Source organism: Schistocerca piceifrons, chromosome 2 (assembly GCF_021461385.2).
Source record: "Schistocerca piceifrons isolate TAMUIC-IGC-003096 chromosome 2, iqSchPice1.1, whole genome shotgun sequence".
Lineage (NCBI taxonomy): Eukaryota > Metazoa > Arthropoda > Insecta > Orthoptera > Acrididae > Schistocerca > Schistocerca piceifrons.
The window spans coordinates 878909887-878930606 of NC_060139.1; the positions used below are offsets into that span (position 1 = coordinate 878909887).

Here is a 20720-nt window from a genome sequence, read left to right on the forward strand (position 1 = left end):
GGGCCGACCAAGATTTCGACTCGCGGACCGTGTCCTGACACGAGTGCCACACCGCTCTCAGCCTTGCAGCACGTTCACCCGACGGCCACGGCATGCTGTCTGAGGGGGAGAAAAGGGGAAACTGTGTACGTGCCGCTTTTAAATGGCAACGCAGTCGCTCAGCATACGACTTGGTTTTATATTCACTTTTCTCAGCAACATGTATCACAAACAAAACATATTTTCTGTATTATTTAATTATTTTTGGTTCCAAGAAGACGTCATATAACTTTTATCTGGTACAAGCTGTCAACATTAGGACCGACACATACAATTTCACAGATTTTTGCAATCAAGTTGCTCCGTAATCGTGACCTATTTAGTCTCATAATCGAAAGAGGTCTTTTGCAGAACTATATCGATCGAAATATTATAGCAATCTCATTATGGAGAAGTGGAAATTATGCCTGAGGAAATCAACGTATATGTCCTGGACAGTTTTAACATAAAATGATTTATCTTTAAAACGGAAATTATCTTGCAGGTCAATCAGTTACATCTGCAGGTGCACAGGAGTTCTCTCAACTGAAATGGCAAACAATCTCGAAAACAGCTCGAAAACAACTGTAAATTTGACAGTATACCTAAAATGTTTACGAAACTACGCTTGTAATTCTTTCAAGGCCACAATGAATTCTTCAAGCTTTCTCTTTACTTTGATAATAGCGAACTTAAGTAACGGGACTTCGTTTGTCAGAATGTGTCCCTTCAATAACGCGACTGTCTTTTTAAATGCATCCCCATCAAATCAGAAAGAAGTTTTTTCTTACCTTACAGTGTCTTACTGCGGAAAGTGCGCAATCCATTCAGGACGTTCTAATTTTCGTTCCTGAACTCCTTCCTCCTCCATAAATTCCGTGATAGCGAATTTTAAATCGGAACGTCGTTCCAGGCACGCCTCTTGACTAAGTTACCGTATTTTTCAGTAATACATAAAGTTTCGTTACCTTGGTTCCATTGCATCGAAAACTGTTACATTGACAGTGGAATAATGCATACAACTTCAGAAATTTATTATACATACCACCAACTTCTTAAAGTGCTCCATTCCAGCGAATTTAGCGCTGAACAACGAATCCCGTCTTTATCAAATATATCTTTAAATTCTTTCTGCATGGTGCTGTAATATCGTTTCGTAGCAAACGTGCAGTACCTGTCTCTTATGTGAATGTATAGTATGTGTTGAGAATTATCATCCCTCTTTTTTGTCACTCCCATTCATTTTTAAAGACTTGTGACGATAGACTGAATCTTTTTGTGTGAGCATCCACTGGACCTGTGAACACCCTTCATTCCACGAACCTATAGCGAAAAGTAAACAACGCCAACATTAAGATTCTGTCGTACTGAAGACAGTTGTGCCGACCGAAAAGTGCCACACCGCAATACTAAATAAAATGTCGCGTTGTATCGCGTACTTCCTGGAAGGACAGAGCAAAATCGAGACTGGCCGAGCCGTGGGCCGCAGATAGCCCGATCACTCGGCATAGGCGAAGTTTGGTACGCCATGGTTGGCCGTGGTGTAAGCTTTGTACTGTGTGTGATAATGTATCGTATTTTTCTGAAACGAAATTGGGAACCAGCCCGCCATTTGCCTAAACGAGGGTGGGAAACCTCCTGAAAATGGCACTCAGGCTGACAGGTGCACCGACCATGGTCATTAATCCGTCCCAAGAACAGTCTCCAATGATTTTGATGTCGACAGAACGTTAAACCCAATCTTGCTTTTTTCGCCTCAGGGACTCGATCCAGGAATTGCTCACCTTCCTGTCTCAGAAACCAGCTCGCATCGCTGTATATTATACTAGCAGGTCATAAAAAAATACGATCTATCAGGTTTTAATAGCTCACGTATTACGTCATCGTGTTGTAGAATTGGTCAGTTTTTTCATTAGAGGTACCAAACTACTCAAGTATCTTTACATGGATCAAACATCGATTTTTCCTACCATTTATGATCTGTCTGGAGACTCCATGTCACCAGATCGAGATATCAGGACTTACACTCCTGGAAATGGAAAAAAGAACACATTGACACCGGTGTGTCAGACCAACCATACTTGCTCCGGACACTGCGAGAGGGCTGTACAAGCAATGATCACACGCACGGCACAGCGGACACACCAGGAACCGCGGTGTTGGCCGTCGAATGGCGCTAGCTGCGCAGCATTTGTGCACCGCCGCCGTCAGTGTCAGCCACTTTGCCGTGGCATACGGAGCTCCATCGCAGTCTTTAACACTGGTAGCATGCCGCGACAGCGTGGACGTGAACCGTATGTGCAGTTGACGGACTTTGAGCGAGGGCGTATAGTGGGCATGCGGGAGGTCGGGTGGACGTACCGCCGAATTGCTCAACACGTGGGGCGTGAGGTCTCCACAGTACATCGATGTTGTCGCCAGTGGTCGGCGGAAGGTGCACGTGCCCGTCGACCTGGGACCGGACCGCAGCGACGCACGGATGCACGCCAAGACCGTAGGATCCTACGCAGTGCCGTAGGGGACCGCACCGCCACTTCCCAGCAAATTAGGGACACTGTTGCTCCTGGGGTATCGGCGAGGACCATTCGCAACCGTCTCCATGAAGCTGGGCTACGGTCCCGCACACCGTTAGGCCGTCTTCCGCTCACGCCCCAACATCGTGCAGCCCGCCTCCAGTGGTGTCGCGACAGGCGTGAATGGAGGGACGAATGGAGACGTATCGTCTTCAGCGATGAGAGTCGCTTCTGCCTTGGTGCCAATGATGGTCGTATGCGTGTTTGGCGCCGTGCAGGTGAGCGCCACAATCAGGACTGCATACGACCGAGGCACACAGGGCCAACACCCGGCATCATGGTGTGGGGAGCGATCTCCTACACTGACCGTACACCACTGGTGATCGTCGAGGGGACACTGAATAGTGCACGGTACATCCAAACCGTCATCGAACCCATCGTTCTACCATTCCTAGGCCGGCAAGGGAACTTGCTGTTCCAACAGGACAATGCACGTCCGCATGTATCCCGTGCCACCCAACGTGCTGTAGAAGGTGTAAGTCAACTACCCTGGCCAGCAAGATCTCCGGATCTGTCCCCCATTGAGCATGTTTGGGACTGGATGAAGCGTCGTCTCACGCGGTCTGCACGTCCAGCACGAACGCTGGTCCAACTGAGGCGCCAGGTGGAAATGGCATGGCAAGCCGTTCCCCAGGACTACATCCAGCATCTCTACGATCGTCTCCATGGGAGAATAGCAGCCTGCATTGCTGCGAAAGGTGGATATACACTGTACTAGTGCCGACATTGTGCATGCTCTGTTGCCTGTGTCTATGTGCCTGTGGTTCTGTCAGTGTGATCATGTGATGTATCTGACCCCAGGAATGTGTCAATAAAGTTTCCCCTTCCTGGGACAATGAATTCACGGTGTTCTTATTTCAATTTCCAGGAGTGTATTTAACTGACCCTCCACTTGTTTCATGCAGAAATCGAAGATATGATATTTACTTAAAAGACCTAACACTTCTCGAAGTTTATCTGTCGGGAACTATTAACGATGTATTTTATCGACAACGACGATATACACTCAAGGTTCTACAGTAAACATAGAAACATCGTATTCAGCTGTCATAGTGAAAGCATTGACAGCAGTATTTTGTACACGCGTTTGACTATTAAGTTGTCATTGTGGGTCATTTCAGTTACCTACAATGATTCAAGAACACTAGTCGTAACTGCCAAATATACCTAACGTGAAATTTTTCACCTTCCTTTATCTTTCTTTTCTTTAAGCACACAAACCATTATTATGTTCGCTGTTTCCTATATGGTTTTCACCTGCTGGGAGTGATACAATCGTTTCCTGATTAATGTCGTTCATAATATTCTAGTATAAAGCCTTGCTTATTCTGCAGATTACGTTTCTAAAGAGATCAGAGGTTGTATCGACAAAGCAAAAAAGCTTTTGTTGAATAAGCAGCAAATCAGTCGCAAAAAGTACCTGCAAAAATAATGTTTACTGTAGACATAAACTGGAAAATCACAGAATTTAAGTTTACAATTATATACTAGGGTGGTTTGTTAAGTCCGGTAAAGTTCCATGTAAGAGCGTTTTTGTTGCGCCTTCATGACTGGTAAACTTGATTATTCCAAGAATTGCATTAAGAATTTCAACAGTGTGCAGCGTGCAGTCCATTGTTCACGGCAGCCTGAATTGGTCAGTGTGTCGCCTGCAATTAAAAATGGAGAAACCCGATTTTTGTGCTGTTATTACACATTTTCATCTGAAGGGTTCGACAGCCGCACAAGTCAAAACAAAACTGGAAGAAGTTCACGCAAACTCTCCACCATCATTTACTTCTGGATTAATGGATTTAAACGTGGTCGGACAGGCATTGAAAGCACGCTCCGGCCATTAAAATGAGATCACCCCAAATGATACGGTAATGCAAGACCGCGAATAAAAATTCGTGAGATTTATGTCACTGTCGGCATCTCAGCTGAGCGAGTGCGTAATACCCTGCAGAGAGATTTGGCTATGATAACGCTGTGAGTGAGACGGTGCCGCGATTGATCACAGTCGAATAAAACCGCACCAGGTATAACATTCCAACACAAGACATTTTGCGCCGGTTTGTGACTATCTATGAAACTTTGATCCATCATTTCGCACCAGAGTAAAAACATCAGTCAAAACAATGGACAAAGGCTGTTGAAAGTCCACCGAAGAAGAAAAAGGCCATTTTGCCATATGGTAAAGTGGTGGCCACTGTTTTCTAAGATTCCCAGGGAACAATTCCCATTCATTACCTGGAAAAGGCAGATACATAACTGGACTCTTTTAGGTTCATTGTTGGATAGTTTGAAAATACATTAGCTGAGAAAAGACCAATGGTGGCATGCAAAAAAGTGCTCTTTCACCAGGATAATGCACCATCCCACACATCTGCGACAAAAGTATTGGAATTTCATGAACTGAGCTTTGGACTAATTCCTCACCCATCCTATTCACCAAGCTTTGCTCTAAGTGACTTCTTCCTGTGTTCTAACTGGAAACTTTGGTTTGCTGGGAAGATATTTTCATCAGATATGAAAGTAGTAGTTGCACTCAACGAGTAATTTTCAGAGTTTGACAGAACACGTTTTCCTGATGGGATGATAAAGTTGGAGGATAGCTTGACCAAGTCTGTATCCTTCAAATGAGACAATGTCGGGAAGCAAGGTGAGTTGTTTATGAAACAAATATTTTTTTCCCTGCTATTTTTACAACATTTGCCAAACTACCCTCATAAATAAGTCTAGTTTCACAAAATACGTTACCTTGCAGTGCCTATTTACACAATGTACAAGATACCAAGTGTTTCGAAGACGTCTGCCTACTCAGTCTGCAACCAGCAACGCAGACTGCGTATGCAGGCACCACGCAGCAGGGGAAACCCTTCAGGCGACAGAAAAGGGACGGCCACGCTCTGCCCAGACAACAGGTGGCGCCCCAAAAGCTGCCAGAGGTCATTGACCCTGTTGACATTTTCTCCTCTGTGGACCCCATGACCGAAAGTAGTACCTGCAGTATCCTGGCACCCGGGCAGCAATTGGGGCAGTGTCCAGGCTAAATTCTGAGAGTTCCCTGGGCCAGGCGCCGAGAGCGAAAATATTCCCACAATAAAGATTTCTCCTTAGGGCTGCTGCTACGACGACGACGACGACGCCATTCACGTCGATCTTCACCTCAAGGACCTGCCAGCTACTGAACTACACTATTCATGGTATCTACACCACACAGATACGACCTCCCAGGTTGCGACGCTAGCGAACGGACTTAATAATATTTGTCTTTGCTTTCCATCAGTAAAACGCCAGACTTAAGCTCTTGTGCATCCCTTTGGCACTGTAATATTTTCTCGTCCTCGCGAGCGGATTTTCACTATGGCATGCGTAGGGCATGGACAGTTCCAGGCCTCAGCATTCACACATTCTCATTGTTCTTTCAGTACTCAAGAAGTGACTTATTTTTAGTTATTCTGTTCAATACTAAGCCTGTCAGCGGAGATTGTCTATACATGTTACAACAAACTTTATATTCATTTTATGCCTGATTTTTTTTTCTTTTTTGCGTGAACTTCAGAGGAACTGGTCAAAAATTGAGTACCTTCCTTTTATATGCACGCACAAAATTACTGTACATTTAAGCACATTAGTCTGGCGTATACAGATGAAGAATCCGTGCCTGTAAGAATCTGCAGTATCTCTTCCTTAATATTTTTCACTGAATGGTCCATGACGGGTTTTCAGAAGGCAGCAACGCAAAAACAATTTTTTTTTCCTTATCGGAGCAAGGTAAATTGCAGTTCATATTATTTGCTGATATATTAAAATATTTTCAATAATATAACATTTCAGTTGGTGGTGAGTTTTCCAGGGAGTATGGTCGTAGTCCACGAAATTGTTCATTCCCGAATGAAACGTCAGAAACAAAAAAGTTTCCATTGGCCATGTCCGCAGCACAACCAAGAAGATCCACCAACAACTAACATAACAGGTCGTGAAAGCCTTCATAACATCACATTTTGCTCAATGGAGCTTATGAACGTTTGCCAGTTCTTTTTATCTTTGGAAATTTAATATCAGAACAAAATATAACAGCTGTAATTGATAGAAATCAAAGAGCAACCTCTTCATGATGTCTTGGAGCTCATCTTCTTAACAGCTTTGTAAGGCATGGTAAGTGTAACAGGTTCAGTTCACATCCCATGCACATACTCTCTCTCTCTCTCTTTCTCTCTCTCTCACTCTCAACCTACTGAACTGCAAAACATAATAAAATCTGACTGCGCAAATGGAAAGAGTATCAGTACCAGCGATAACAACTTTTTTACTCTACGATACCTCCCCATAGAATCCCACGAACACCATTTCAGAAAAATTCTACAAGAAATATTATACGAAAGTGTTTGCTTGCATTTTGGAATCCTCCATATGGTACTCAAAGTCAGATACGAGGAAATTCTACCAGTAAATAAGTATATCCTGCTGCAGTATCCATTATGGATATGAACAGGTGTAGATAGTTTTCACTCTCATAAAGGCTGGTATCAAATGTTTCATTCAGTGTGGTAAACAATACTGCGTGAAAATTACACATAAATGTGCAAATTCTCTGTTGGTATCATAGCCCGATACGGACCTTGCTTTTGGTCACCGTCAGTCAACGAGAGCTAAAAATCCCTTCGTTATGTTTTCGCGAGGAATAAGTGACCCCCTGTAAATGAGAAACATAGCGAACACACAATTTCAGAGACAGATGTTTTGTTCACGTGGTGCTCTGAGCTAGCAAACATTTATTGTGGTTTGTGGGATTAAAGGGACCAGACTGCGACGGTCATCGGTCAGCAAACATTTATTCCTGGCAGTCAGATAATCAATGGAAGCAATAGAGTTCCGAGCTTCCAGCGACATGCAGCCTAGTCTGGGTACACTCCAGATAAACAACCGACTCGTGTTCTCGCAGGCCGTCGGGTTCTGTGCACATAACACGTAAGCACTGAATCTCAGCAATTACATTTTCAGCGAGAGACCGTCAAGTTATTTGACCACACTCCGTCTGAATCACAGTTCAATATGTTTTTTTAGTTCAATCTGTTTTTGTAGTAACGCGATTCTTTGTATCTTCGTAGGTGGAGTCGTGACCAGAGGCAACAGGACGCTCTTGTGTATGAGAGACGGCAGTGTTCTCTACTGGAACGACTTGCAGAATCACGTCCTGTTTGTCTATCAGCAGCCTGGTGTCACTGTGAATAACAGCCACCTTTCCTTTAGCACAACAGTAAGTTACAATGTACGAAGAAAATAATATAACTATGAAATGTATCACACCTCGTAAGAATTTGGTTATTCATTAGATCCCGCCCTTTACAAACACCGAAGATCAGTCACTCTGTTTTCTTAACGTTCCATAATGTCTAGTTCGTAAACTAGTGCATGTTTATTTATATGCAGTTCCATAAAGAATGCACTCGAGAAATCATTGGAATATTCAGCATGGATAAGAAGGAAAACTTATTTTCTACATCTGCACTTTTGTTCCTGTCTTTAGCCTTGTGTCAGTTGTAGTAGGTATGAGATCCACTTTTTTTTCATATTCTGATAACGTTTAAGAATGGTTGCACATCTCTGATTGTTGATTCCAATGTAATGCAAACTTTCACGTTTTTTCCGCTATCTGACTCTGTCATTACGATTATAATTTAGTTTCATTCTATCTCCATTGTAACTTTTTGAAGCTTTTACGATTGGCGGTTTTTAAAAAAGCAACATTTTATTAAAATCTTTTGCCAGGGATTCATAGAAGTGTTGGGATTTTCTGTTCTGTGTTGTTTAACAGGTTCAGATACTAATTTCAATGCGATTACAGAAATGTACGTATTGAATTCAGTTTCCATTGCAATTTCAAAGTATATCACTTTTATAAACCACTACATCAAAGTAGACTCAGGCGACAGAGGTAATGGGATAGCGATAGTAGTAGGGCAAACCAGGTTCTAGCCTACTTTTGGTCTGTGATTGCTATCACATCAATTACACAAATTAATTAATTGATCAGTTAATTATTCCCATCTATTGCACATGCGTCCCTTCTGCCACCACCCCTCGCCTGCCACTTCCCCCTCACCCCTCTGCCCATCCTTCCCCGCCTCCACCCCTCTGCCCTGGAAGTGGTGGGAAACTCGCTCAGTCTCTGTTGAGCTGAGAGGTAGGGAGGATCAATATATTAATTATTTAGACAATTTCACCCTGTTTATTTATTTATTTAAACGATTAGGAATGCCACCACCAGAGGACATGCTACCCCTCCCAGAAAAAATGATGAGAAAAATAGCTCAGTCTGTGTAGGGCTGTTCGACTGAGAATATCTCACGAAAGTAGGCTTATATGCCGTCAATCACATTATATTAAACAGTTTACATCGATGGTATATTGTTTAAGCAATTTGCCGGAGACAACAAAGCGCAGAATACTGTTTATTTAACCAGTTTGCATGGATGTATTTCATACAGTTTATTTATTTCTAAAGATCACAATACAGCTTGACATTGATGATATCCAACAACTGGTGTTAAAAATATTACAGTACCAGTCGAAATTAGTAACAGGCAAACTCTAAATAGAGTGCTCCATTCACGTACAACTCGAAATAAATAAATAATTTTCTGTGTCACTCTAAACAGGACACTCGCCAGTTTTCGAGTCTTAGCTTCTTATTTGAAAGCACCGTCATAGAGGAAGAAAATTTACGTCCTGCAGTTACTGTGGTACTCAACATTTTTTCTGAAACGCTGAGTGGGCTTAGTTTATATTTGCTGCTGGAGTCAGGCATGTTAAAGCTTTTTATTTTCATCATTTTTCGAAGCACACTGGCGTCTAAGCACAGATGGGAAAATCGGGAGGATTGCATACCTAAAAGTTGATAACATATTTCGAAACCCACAACAGATCATGAGAAAGACACACAGCAGATCAGATGTCTAAAACATTCTCCTAGAATTCGAAGCACTGTCGTACAGACGAGAAAAATGGCTTGAATTTTCGGTGAATTTCCGATGTCCTACAGCTGCTGGTCTGGAGGTGCTCTAAAGCCACAATGACAGGTGGGGAACCATATCGCACCTGTCTGAACCAGAGGAGACTGATCTGCCTGATCTTGCCTCTAAACACTCGAACAAAGAAGGAAGGATATCACCCTCTGACGTCACAGAACTTCCTGTAGATATCACGTTCTGCCCCTATATTGTTCTAACCAGTCTGTAGAGACTTCTATTCCCACTCCACCTCCCCCCCCCCTCTCCCCCACAATCACACACACAAACAAATGATGTCTTGTGACTCTCTGATGTCATGGAACATCCTGTGCATGGAGCATTCTGAAAGGTTCTCACTAAATTTACCCACCAAATTGCTGCTGCTCGTGTGGGAGGACTGCCTACAGGTGGACAAATTACAAGAATTCAGCGGAAAACTATTTTGTACAGATCGGAAAACGTACAGCAGTCATATTGCACTGACAGTTCAACCCTGCAAAAATGGTCTACATATCATGAAATACAGAAAGTGTCACCAAGGCACGTCGTCAATGACACTACTGTATTACTGCTTGGTGTGAAACCAATCTCCCATACCATACAAAATCATCACTTCCGCATCCTGCATGTAGCGTCGTGCACCAGACACTCATATATACACCACAAAGACAAACACACCCCAAAACATAACATGCACTGTATACCGGGTGTTACAAAAAGGTACAGCCAAACTTTCAGGGATGACTGGATGTTGTGTGATTTCCTTAGGTTAGTTAGGTTTAAGTAGTTCTAAGTTCTAGGGGACTGATGACCATAGATGTTAAGTCCAATAGTGCTCAGAGCCATTTGAACCAAACTTTCAGGAAACATTCCTCACACACAGAGAAAGAAAATATGTTATGTGGACATGTGTCCGGAAACGCTTACTTTCCATGTTAGAGCTCATTTTATTACTTCAGGGATGACTGGGTGTTGTGTGATGTCCTTAGGTTAGTTAGGTTTAAGTAGTTCTAAGTTCTAGAGGACTGATGCCCATAGATGTTAAGTCCCATAGTACTCAGAGCCATTTGAACCAAACTTTCAGGAAACATTCCTCACACACAGAGAAAGAAAATATGTTATGTGGACATGTGTCCGGAAACGCTTACTTTCCATGTTAGAGCTCATTTTATTACTTCTCTCAAATCACATTAATCATGGAATGGAAAGACAGCAACAGAACGTACCAGCGTGACTTCAAACAGTTTGTTACAGGAAATGTTCAAAATGTCCTCCGTTCGCAAGGATACATGCATCCACCCTCCGTCGCATGGAATCGCTGATGCAGCCCTAGAGAAAGGCGTATTGTATCACAACCGTCCACAATACGAGCGCGAAGAGTCTCTACATTTGGTACCGGAGTTGCATAGACAAGAGTTTTCAAATACCCCCATAAATTAAAGTCAAGAGTGTTGAGGTCAGGAGAGCGTGGAGGCCATGGAATTGATCCGCCTCTACCAATCCATCGGTCACCGAATCTGTTGTTGAGAAGCGTACGAACACTTCGACTGAAATGTGCAGGAGCTCCACCGTGCATGAACTACGTGTTGTGTCGTACTTGTAAAGGCACATGTTCTAGCAGCACAGGTAGAGTATCCAGTATGAAATCATGATAACGTGCTCCATTGAGCGTAGGTCGAAGAACATGGGGCCCAATCAAGACATCATCAACAGTGCCTGCCCAAACGTTCACAGAACATCTGTGTTGATGACTTGATTGCACAATTGCGTCAGCCCACACATGTTGATTGTGAAAATTTACAATTTGATCACGTTGGAATGAAGCCTCACCTGTAAAGAGAACATTTGCACTGAAATGAGGATTGACACATTGTCGGATGAACCATTCGCAGAAGTGTATCCGTGGAGGCCAATCAGCTGCTGATAGTGCCTGCACACGCTGTACATGGTACGGAAACAACTGGTTCTCCCGTAGCACTCTCCATACAGTGACGTGGTCAACGTTACCTTGTACAGCAGCAACTTCTCTGACGCTGACATTAGGGTTATCGTCAACTGCACGAAGAATTGCCTCGTCCATTGCAGGTGTCCTCGTCGTCCTAGGTCTTCCCCAGTCGCGAGTCATAGGCTGGAATGTTCCGTGCTCCCTAAGACGCCGATCAATTGCTTCGAACGTCTTCCTGTCGGGACACCTTCGTTCTGGAAATCTGTCTCGATACAAACGTACCGCGCCACGGCTATTGCCCCGTGCTAATCCATACATTAAATGGGCATCTGCTAATTCCGCATTTGTAAACATTGCGCTGACTGCAAAACCACGTTCGTGATAACACTAACCTGTTGATGCTACGTACTGATGTGCTCGATGCTAGTACTGTAGAGCAATGAGTCGCATGTCAACACAAGCACCGAAGTCAACATTACCTTCCTTCAATTGGGCCAACTGGCTGTGAATCGAGGAAGTACAGTACATACTGACGAAACTAAAATGAGCCCTAACATGGGAATTAAGCGTTTCCGGACACATGTCCACATAACATCTTTTCTTTATTTGTGTGTGAGGAATGTTTCCTGAAAGTTTGGCCGTACCTTTTTGTAACACCCTGTAGACACAGCACTAGATCCTGCCTGCAAGCTCAGTCGGTTATCCACCGTGGCCAACAGACATGAGGCACTTTCCCCTGAACATGCTAGCCCGGCGCACGATGAAAGCACCCTCGGCAGACAGTAGGCACTCTCCAAAGTGGTGTACAAAGATTAAGATGATAAAACTGCTTCCTTCTAAGCTATAGAAAAACATAAGTTGTTTGTGATATACTCACAATATAGTTTTCTGGAGGTGTATAGGGCCGAGTGCACACATCTGATTATGCCGGCCGGAGTGGCCGTGCGGTTATAGGCGCTTCAGTCTGGAACCGCGAGACCGCTACGGTCGCAGGTTCGAATCCTGCCTCGGGCATGGATGTGTGTGATGTCCTTAGGTTAGTTAGGTCTCAGTAGTTCTAAGTTATAGTGGACTTATGACCTCAGCAGTTGAGTCCCATAGTGCTCAGAGCCATTTGAACCATTTGAACACATCTGATTATGGTTCAGGAATTATGCTGTGCTCACATCACTCCTATAAAACGATCGCCCACAATGGAAAATGCATCTTGTGAGGAAAAAGACAAATGCATAGCATCGATGTTTGACGTGTGAAATTACACACCATGCAGTACTAACTTTATAAGCAGGACAACTGTCAATCAAATGTACACACAGGATTTTCAGTACCCCACAAACCTGTCACTGACTTACAACAGGAATTCGAAACATATTACGTAAATCACTTGTGCTAACAATTTTGAATTATTGTTCAAGTGTTTGGTGCTCGAAGGTCTCGGAAAGAGAGGAATGATCGTGATACATAAACACAATCCAAGGACTACAAGGCTACGCACATAAACACGCTTAGAGGCAGAGCAGTGCGGTTTTTCGACCTGTTACTATTGAGGAATGCAGTGCTGTTAATATTCCAATGTAAGGAATGTATTTCCAGCTTATGACATACATTCTCCCTGAAAGTTTCTCTCCGATAAACTGTGGTGCCAAACTTTAGGTGACAAAATAGCTACCCTGGTCACCAAGGTAAACATCTATTCTTTGTAACATAAACGCTACATAGATTTCCAGAGGTGTATGACGCCCACTGTTTATGAAGTTCAATCACAACTCGGTTCGAAAATTATGATTGGTTCACAATAATCCTACAAAATGATAGTCGGCAGCTGAAAATGCATACGAATAAACAGCGACATCTTCAAGGAAATAAACACTACAATCAGTAGCCAGAGGAGATGTAACAGTCCGCAGTTTACCACCGTCTCTGGGAACCTTCATCTTGCATACACAAGTTAGGTCCAATGTTAGGCTGTATTGCTCGCGTGCAGGACAATATAACTGTTGCAGCTTAACACCACATCTCTAGAGTGCCCCCTCTTCCCCCTATTAAGGTGTGTATTTGCAGCATTGGCCCACTCTCCTCCAGAACACACAATTTTATTGATTTCGGTAAGTACTCATTTCATGAATATTTTTTGGGTTTTATGTATTCTCAGTGAATTTTCGTAACTTTTGCTAGATTTTCGCTCTTTTATAAATGTCGTCGTATTTCCATCAATTTTACGTATTTCACATCACTTTTTCGTGATTATACCAGGTTTTTCTCGAATATTACGTATTTTACGTCATTTTTATATATATTTTCGGCAGTTTTTCATATGTATATGGTCATATTGCTGACATAGCCATGTGTTGTTTAATTTTCTATGAGAATATTTGCGTGTCTTATAAAACAATCTACTACAAAAATTCTAAGACTGCCCCCTCTCCCCAGCGATCCACATGCATTTATTTAGGACAGGACGATCATGAAAAGTATAGTAACAGTTGCTTTTTGCCCATGTGCAGCTCAACAATTGGTGCAGATGATAGATGTATTGGAAGCACAAAGTCTGGAAACAATTCCCTGTACTGCCCTGACCCATCAGAGAGTTTGTCTGCAGACTTACATTGTGCTGCACTTAACGGAAACTCAAAGTCTGGAAACAGTTCTCCACGTTCATTTGATTTCCACTCCATTGTGCAGGCATCTACAGCAGGGAGTTCACATATATACAAAGTTGACTTCTGCTGCTGCTGAGTTTTTTTTCCGTAAGTATATGCTCTTATTGCTTATCAGATGTGTTTCGTTATTTCTGTTTATACCTTACAACTCTGATACGTACCCACAATCCTGCCAGAACAGCTACGAACTGTAGCTTTCAAGTATTTATTTTTATTACCCTAGTAATAAGATATTCGTTAGTTGACAGTGTGTCCACTGCAGGTAGCATCTTGGGTCACAAGAGAGTCCCTTTACCCTCTCTACCAGCAGAGTGCATTTCCCTGGCAGCAACTTATGTGTCTGAACTGCATCATCTACCACTGACAGCTCTACACACACACAGAGAGAGAGAGAGAGAATCTGAACCCATATTTTCAATCGCGAAGTGTTGATATCAACCACTTTATTATTTTAGATAGCGCTAAAGCTTTACAAATAGCGAAATATTCTTTGAAAGTTCTTTGGAAATTTGTGGTAAGATATTATGGGACCAAACTGCTGAGATCATCGGTCCCTATGCCTACACACTACTTTATCCAACTTAAACTGTCATGTTATGGACAACAAACACCCATGCCTGAGGGACGACTCGAACCTCCGACGTTGGGAGCCGCACAGACCGTAACAAGACGCCTCAAAGAGCGCGGCTACCCCGCGCGGCATACTCTTTGAAAAAGGGTTCTGCAGCGGATGTAAGCACATCTAAATTCATCCTGCTAAAGATTATAACATCTTCGATATAATTTATACACCAATATTTCTAAGAAGATTGTCTAGATTCTCCAGTAATAACAGCCATCTAAGATGTCTCACTGCACCTATCACACATCCTTTTATACTCTAAAGATCCATGATGATGGCACATGATCACTCCAATCACCCTATTTAGTGTACTAGATGTCGTAGGATGAAAGGAGACAGTCCTTCGTGAGTCTCATTCTTATGCATGAGATATAGCGACACATTAGTGAGATGGTATAGTATAGCACTGTATTCGAAAGCATCCAATCACTTCCAGTTACATATTCTGAAGTTGCAGTGCATTAGATCTATTTTCTATACGTCTGTGTCTGTGCATTTGGCGTGAATGACTCCCATAAACGTGACCTAGTCATCCCACTGGCGGATACACCTTCGGTCATAGAACACGTCTCCGGATTTAATGTTTGGTGGATCCACCTTCGAACCTTATCTTATACGTAACGCATTGTGGATCCACCTTTGAAGCCTATCCCAGATGTTTCATATTATGGCTCCACCTCCAAACATCGCTGCGGATATAACGCATGGCAGATCCACATTCAAACCCTATTCTGGATGTAGTATTTGTAGATTTGCCACCCAATATTACTCCAGATATAACACGTTGCAGATCCACATCGGGCGCTAACTCAGGTCTACTCTGGGTCATGGGAGTCATCCACGGAGGTAGCCTGTGGCTGGAACGAATGGACATTTCCAGCTTAAGGTGCAAGCCATTGCTGGGAGTCCTGACCCGGTCAGGCTAGTAACATGAATGCACTTGATGTAACAGTCTCACCCTTTTGGGGGGAGAACAGTAAACTGATAATATGTGTTGGACAGCCTTCGTGACTGCATGTGTTGTGAGTATTCTCCAATTTTTATGTGGAAATTTGTGAAGATTCAATATGGCTAGTGTTTGCATTGGAAAATTATTCCCCACCCATGAAAACTGACAAGTTGACTTCTAGCACTGCCATTCTACACATTCCCCATCTTTATTTGGTTGATAGAATATAGATTCTGACGTGTTGCTTGCACTGACATGGTAAAACACAGGTGGAAGAGGCATTTCCTGGTTCACGAGACATGAGAAATACTTATGATTGTTGTTGTTGTGGTCTTCAGTCCAGAGACTGGTCTGATGCACCTCTCCATGCTACTCTATCCTGTGTAAGCTTCTTCATCTCCCAGTACTCAATGCAACCTACATCCTTCTGAATCGATTTAGTGTATTCATCTCTTGGTCTCCTTCTACGATTTTTACCCTCCACACTGCCCTCCAGTAATAAAACGGGGGATCCCTTTATGCCTCAGATAATGTCCTACCAACCGATCCCTTCTTCTAGTCAAGTTGTGCCACAAATTCCTCTTCTCCCCAATTCTATTAAATACCTCCTCATTAGTTATGTGATCTACTCATCTAAGCTTCAGCATTCTTCTTTAGCACCACATTTCGAAATGTTCTCTTTTTGTCTAAACTATTTATCGTCCACACTTCACTTTCAGAAACGACTTCCTGTCACTTAAACCTGTACTCAATGTTAACAAATTTCTCATCTTCAGAAACGCTTTCCTTGCCATTGCCTGTCTGCATTTTATATCCTCTCTACTTCAGCCATCATCAGTTATTTTGCTCCCCAAATAGCACAACTCATTTACTACTTTATCTAATTCCCTCAGCATCACCTGAGTTATCCTCGTTTGTTTTTGTTGATGTTCATCTTATACCCTCCTTTCATGACACTGTCCATTCCGTTCAACTGCACTTCCAAGTCCTTTGCTGTCTCTGACAGAATTACAAAGTTTTTATTTCTTCTCCATGGATTCTAATGCCTACCCCGAATTTTTCTTTCATTTCCTTCAATACTTGCTCAATATACAGACTGAATAACATCGGGGCTAGGCTACAATCCTGTTTCATTCTCTTTCCAACCACTGCTTCCTTTTCATGCCCCTCGAGTTTTTTAACTGCCATCTGGGTTCTGTACAAATTGTAAATAGCATTTCGCTCCCTGTCTTTTACCCCTGCTGCCTTCACAATTAATAAATAAAGCTAGGATTTTTAAATTTAAGTAGAAGGGAGATCCGCTATAATCATAAAGATGTGAGAAGTTTCAACTGAATAACTATAAAACTATAGCGATAGCGTATCTCCAAAGGGCAAGTTCAGAGCTCGTCTACTGCGTGTAGTGTAATTAAATTAATTATCTCGCCCAAAATATTTGACTTAGCCACGTCAGACTTTTATGATGATTACTTACCTGTGTGCTGATTGCACATTTAAATTGAGAGCCCAGCAGCTAGTCAGGAGAGCGGATTTGATCAGGCGTTCCCTTAGCCGTCCGCACCGTGGCTTTATATGTAAGAACTCTGTGCGAGAGAAAAAGGCCCCAGTTCTCTCCAGATGCTGATTAGCGCACCACCAGTGCCAGGAGTCACATCGCGTCGGTATCATTGCTACAAACAGCCTCAGATGCCATAATAAGTTACTTGGGATACGCGTAACCATGAAATCGATTTCAAGTGAAATGTTAATTCTGGGATGACTTTAATGATCTATCTTCAGGTTGCGTATGTCGTATTTTCACGTGCCGCCGCGGGGCAGACATTCTACCATTATTTAGCGTGGCGTTTGATGAACATTATCATAAAATTATGGCAAGCGTTCACTTAAACATTTAATTTGAACAGTTATAGTTGCATCAGCGCATTAGACTCTGAACTGCTCTGGTAGTTGGATTGTGTGGATTCCTTTTCGTCTCTGACTTTCAGAATATAGTGAACATTTTACAGAGAATGGTTTTTGATTATGAATCCCAGACAATCTCCTAATTCCTCACAGCTATAAGCTGTAGCTATAAATGTATTTCTCAGATGAAGTGGGCACTAGGGATTCTAATTACAGGCTTCACGTTTTGCTAATCACTTTCTGGTTGCCAATATTGTAGTTAGAGAGCCAGTGTTGAGAATGGCAAACAACAGCATAAATACAAAACATTTAATAGCAATTATTCCACCTGCCGCCCCACAATGGTAATTTTGTCAGGGCTGGCTCTCCCAAGACTATCAGTAGTTCTAATGGAATGTTGTCTACTCCCGGAGCCTTGTTTCAAATTAGGTTTTCAGTGCTCTGTCAAACTCTGCACGCAGTATCATATCTCCCATTTCATCTTCATCTACATGCTCTTCCATTTCCATAATATTGTCCTCAAGAACATCGCCCTTGTATAGTCCCTCTATATACTGCTTCCACCTTTCTACTTTCCCTTCTTTGTTTAGAAATGGGTTTCCATCTGAGCTCTTGATATTCATGCAAGTGGTTCTCTTTTCTCCAAAGGTCTCTTTAATTTTCCTTTGATTGCGTCTATAAATAAAAAAAATTCTATTATGTCGCACAACTTCTTGTTGTTGTTGCGATTTTTTCCATCAGTTTTATACATCTTTTCTCATAAATAATTTATGATATTTTTTTAAAAAAATCTTGTCTACTTGATCTCTTTGCACGCAGAAAACTTCTCTAGAGGTTTTTTGAGTGCACAGAATAGGTTAATTTTAATAATTTTTCATTATAGTTCTGTAGGTATAATATACAATCCATGCAAAATTCCAAGTACTTTTTCCCATATCTCAGCTTACATTCAAAATTTCAGAATTTACGTTTCACATAATGTTTATTGCTTTTATAGAGATAAGTGTACAATATTTGATAAATATAGCCTTCGAGAAAAGGGTACATAAACTTCACAAAACATTATTTTCAATCTAATGTTTTTCCTTATGTCACATCATCAGGAGGCCCAAGATTTGTACTCAGGGTCGCCTTTCCCTTCAAGGCTTGTTTCCTGCCTTCTTTCCTTTATCAGGTCTTTAACTGAAGTTTCAGCTGCAGAGAGGTACTATTTTTCTCAAGGTGTCTCGAGTGAATATATTATATATCCTAGCCCATTCGCTCGAATACCTTCATGCTCCCTACGTTCCTATCACAAAATACAAGAAATGCGACTTAAGTCACAGTTCTGACAACTGTAGCAGATGAAATTTTGGATTCAGGGCATCGTTTCCATATGAGTGAGTTTGGAGACACGTGTGAATCCTGGGTTTTGCCATGCCACATTTTTGCCAGATTTTTAGAAGTTCAGGATCGGACACAAACCAGTAAGTAGGACTGGCAATATCTAGGATACGATTTGCAAACCTCTCCTTATGAATATAGGTGTTGTTTTCGCTCTGAGCATATAGATATTGATACTAGCTAATGTGGTGCAGATGATAAATTGGATGTTCATCTGCTGACACTATGTGGAAACATGCAGCCCATACTGCAGTTTTTTATACATTCTTTGTCGCCGTGGCATTATCGAACGATGAAATAATCGAACTCTTGCGCATATCACCATCAATAGCGCAAGGCAAAACAAGAACTGCTTCTTCATAAAAAAGAAAGATCTGGTTTGTTATTGTATCTAACATAGGGAACAGAGTCACAGAAGTTCCATAAAACCAAAGAGTATATGTCACAGCCTTCTAAATGTATACCATGCAAGTTTGCTTGAAAGCGATCCGCTGAATTTTTGTTCATCGAACTAGTATTGAACTGTTGCTTTAAAAGTGGGTGTGTCAGTAAGGTTGCGTCACACATTCCATTATTTTTCAGACACTTCGGATGCGATTTCATCACTGAAATTTTGGATCCCTGTAGTCCATGAACTCTATTAATGTATAAAAAAAATAAATTGAAAATTAACATCTTTGGTCAGTTTCACGGATGTCCCTTCGTAAGCAAGGTTGCAGTGCTGGTCTGTTGGACGCTGGATGGATCTTCCAAAGAATAAGTTGAACGACATATGTATCAGTTCTGGCTCCAGTAGTTCAAATGAGCTGCAGTAGTCGGGACCCTGGACGCAGCTGCACCATTTCGTATCACACCGCGATCATTGTAGGCTCAAAATGGTTCAAATGGCTCTGAGCACTGTGGGACTTAACATCTGAGGTCATCAGTCCCCTAGAACTTAGAAATACTTAAACCGAACTGACCTAAGGACATCACACACATCCATGCCCGAGGCAGGATTCGATCCTGCGACAGTAGCGGTCGCACGGCTCCAGACTGAAGCGCCTAGAACCGCACGGCCACAAGGGCCGATCATTGTAGGTATTAGTATGAATGTTGGACACATTGGGCCAACTAAGGACCTATTTTTCCGGCACAGACGTGAGTGTGTCAAGCTCCCTATAACTCCTCAACATAGAGAAACTTGCTTCTGACGATAGCGAAAACAACAACTAACAGGGCGTCGTGTTCAGTGATGAGGAATAGTCGGCCTAGCCCTAACTGATGGTCATTTACGGTTGTGAATTTGTCAAGGTCAGCAGAAATTAACAGAGATTCTTGGGCAGCGACATCAAGGACCAACAACGAGAATCTAGACGGGGAGTGCCGTATCCAATAATAATCGTACACCTCTTGTGATTGTTGAGGAAACTGTGAACAATGCAGAATTCGTCCTGAATATTATCCAGCTCACTATGTTGCCATTTCTGAAAGGTTAGGAGAATGAGATATTTCCTTAGGAATCTCTCCGTGTAAGGAATTATCACCTCACTCAACAATGCCCTCTCAAAGACGTCCGTTAATTCCTTCTCTTAAATGTCATGTTCGATACATGCCACTACGTCGTCTGATCCGATCGTCATTAGCAATAACATTCGCATAAGAAATGAGAAATCAGGATAGAGCAGACTAAA

At 42.4% G+C, this 20720-nt stretch overlaps 1 protein-coding gene across 1 annotated transcript in view; it reads left to right on the forward strand.

Moving 5' to 3' along the window:
• Positions 1-20720, forward strand: part of LOC124775959 — a 211652-nt gene that overhangs the window by 73732 nt on the left and 117200 nt on the right. Inside the window, exon 5 of the mRNA XM_047250801.1 lies at positions 7685-7833. Within this exon, the coding sequence (XP_047106757.1) occupies positions 7685-7833 (149 nt within the window). The remainder of the gene's footprint in view (positions 1-7684; positions 7834-20720) is intronic.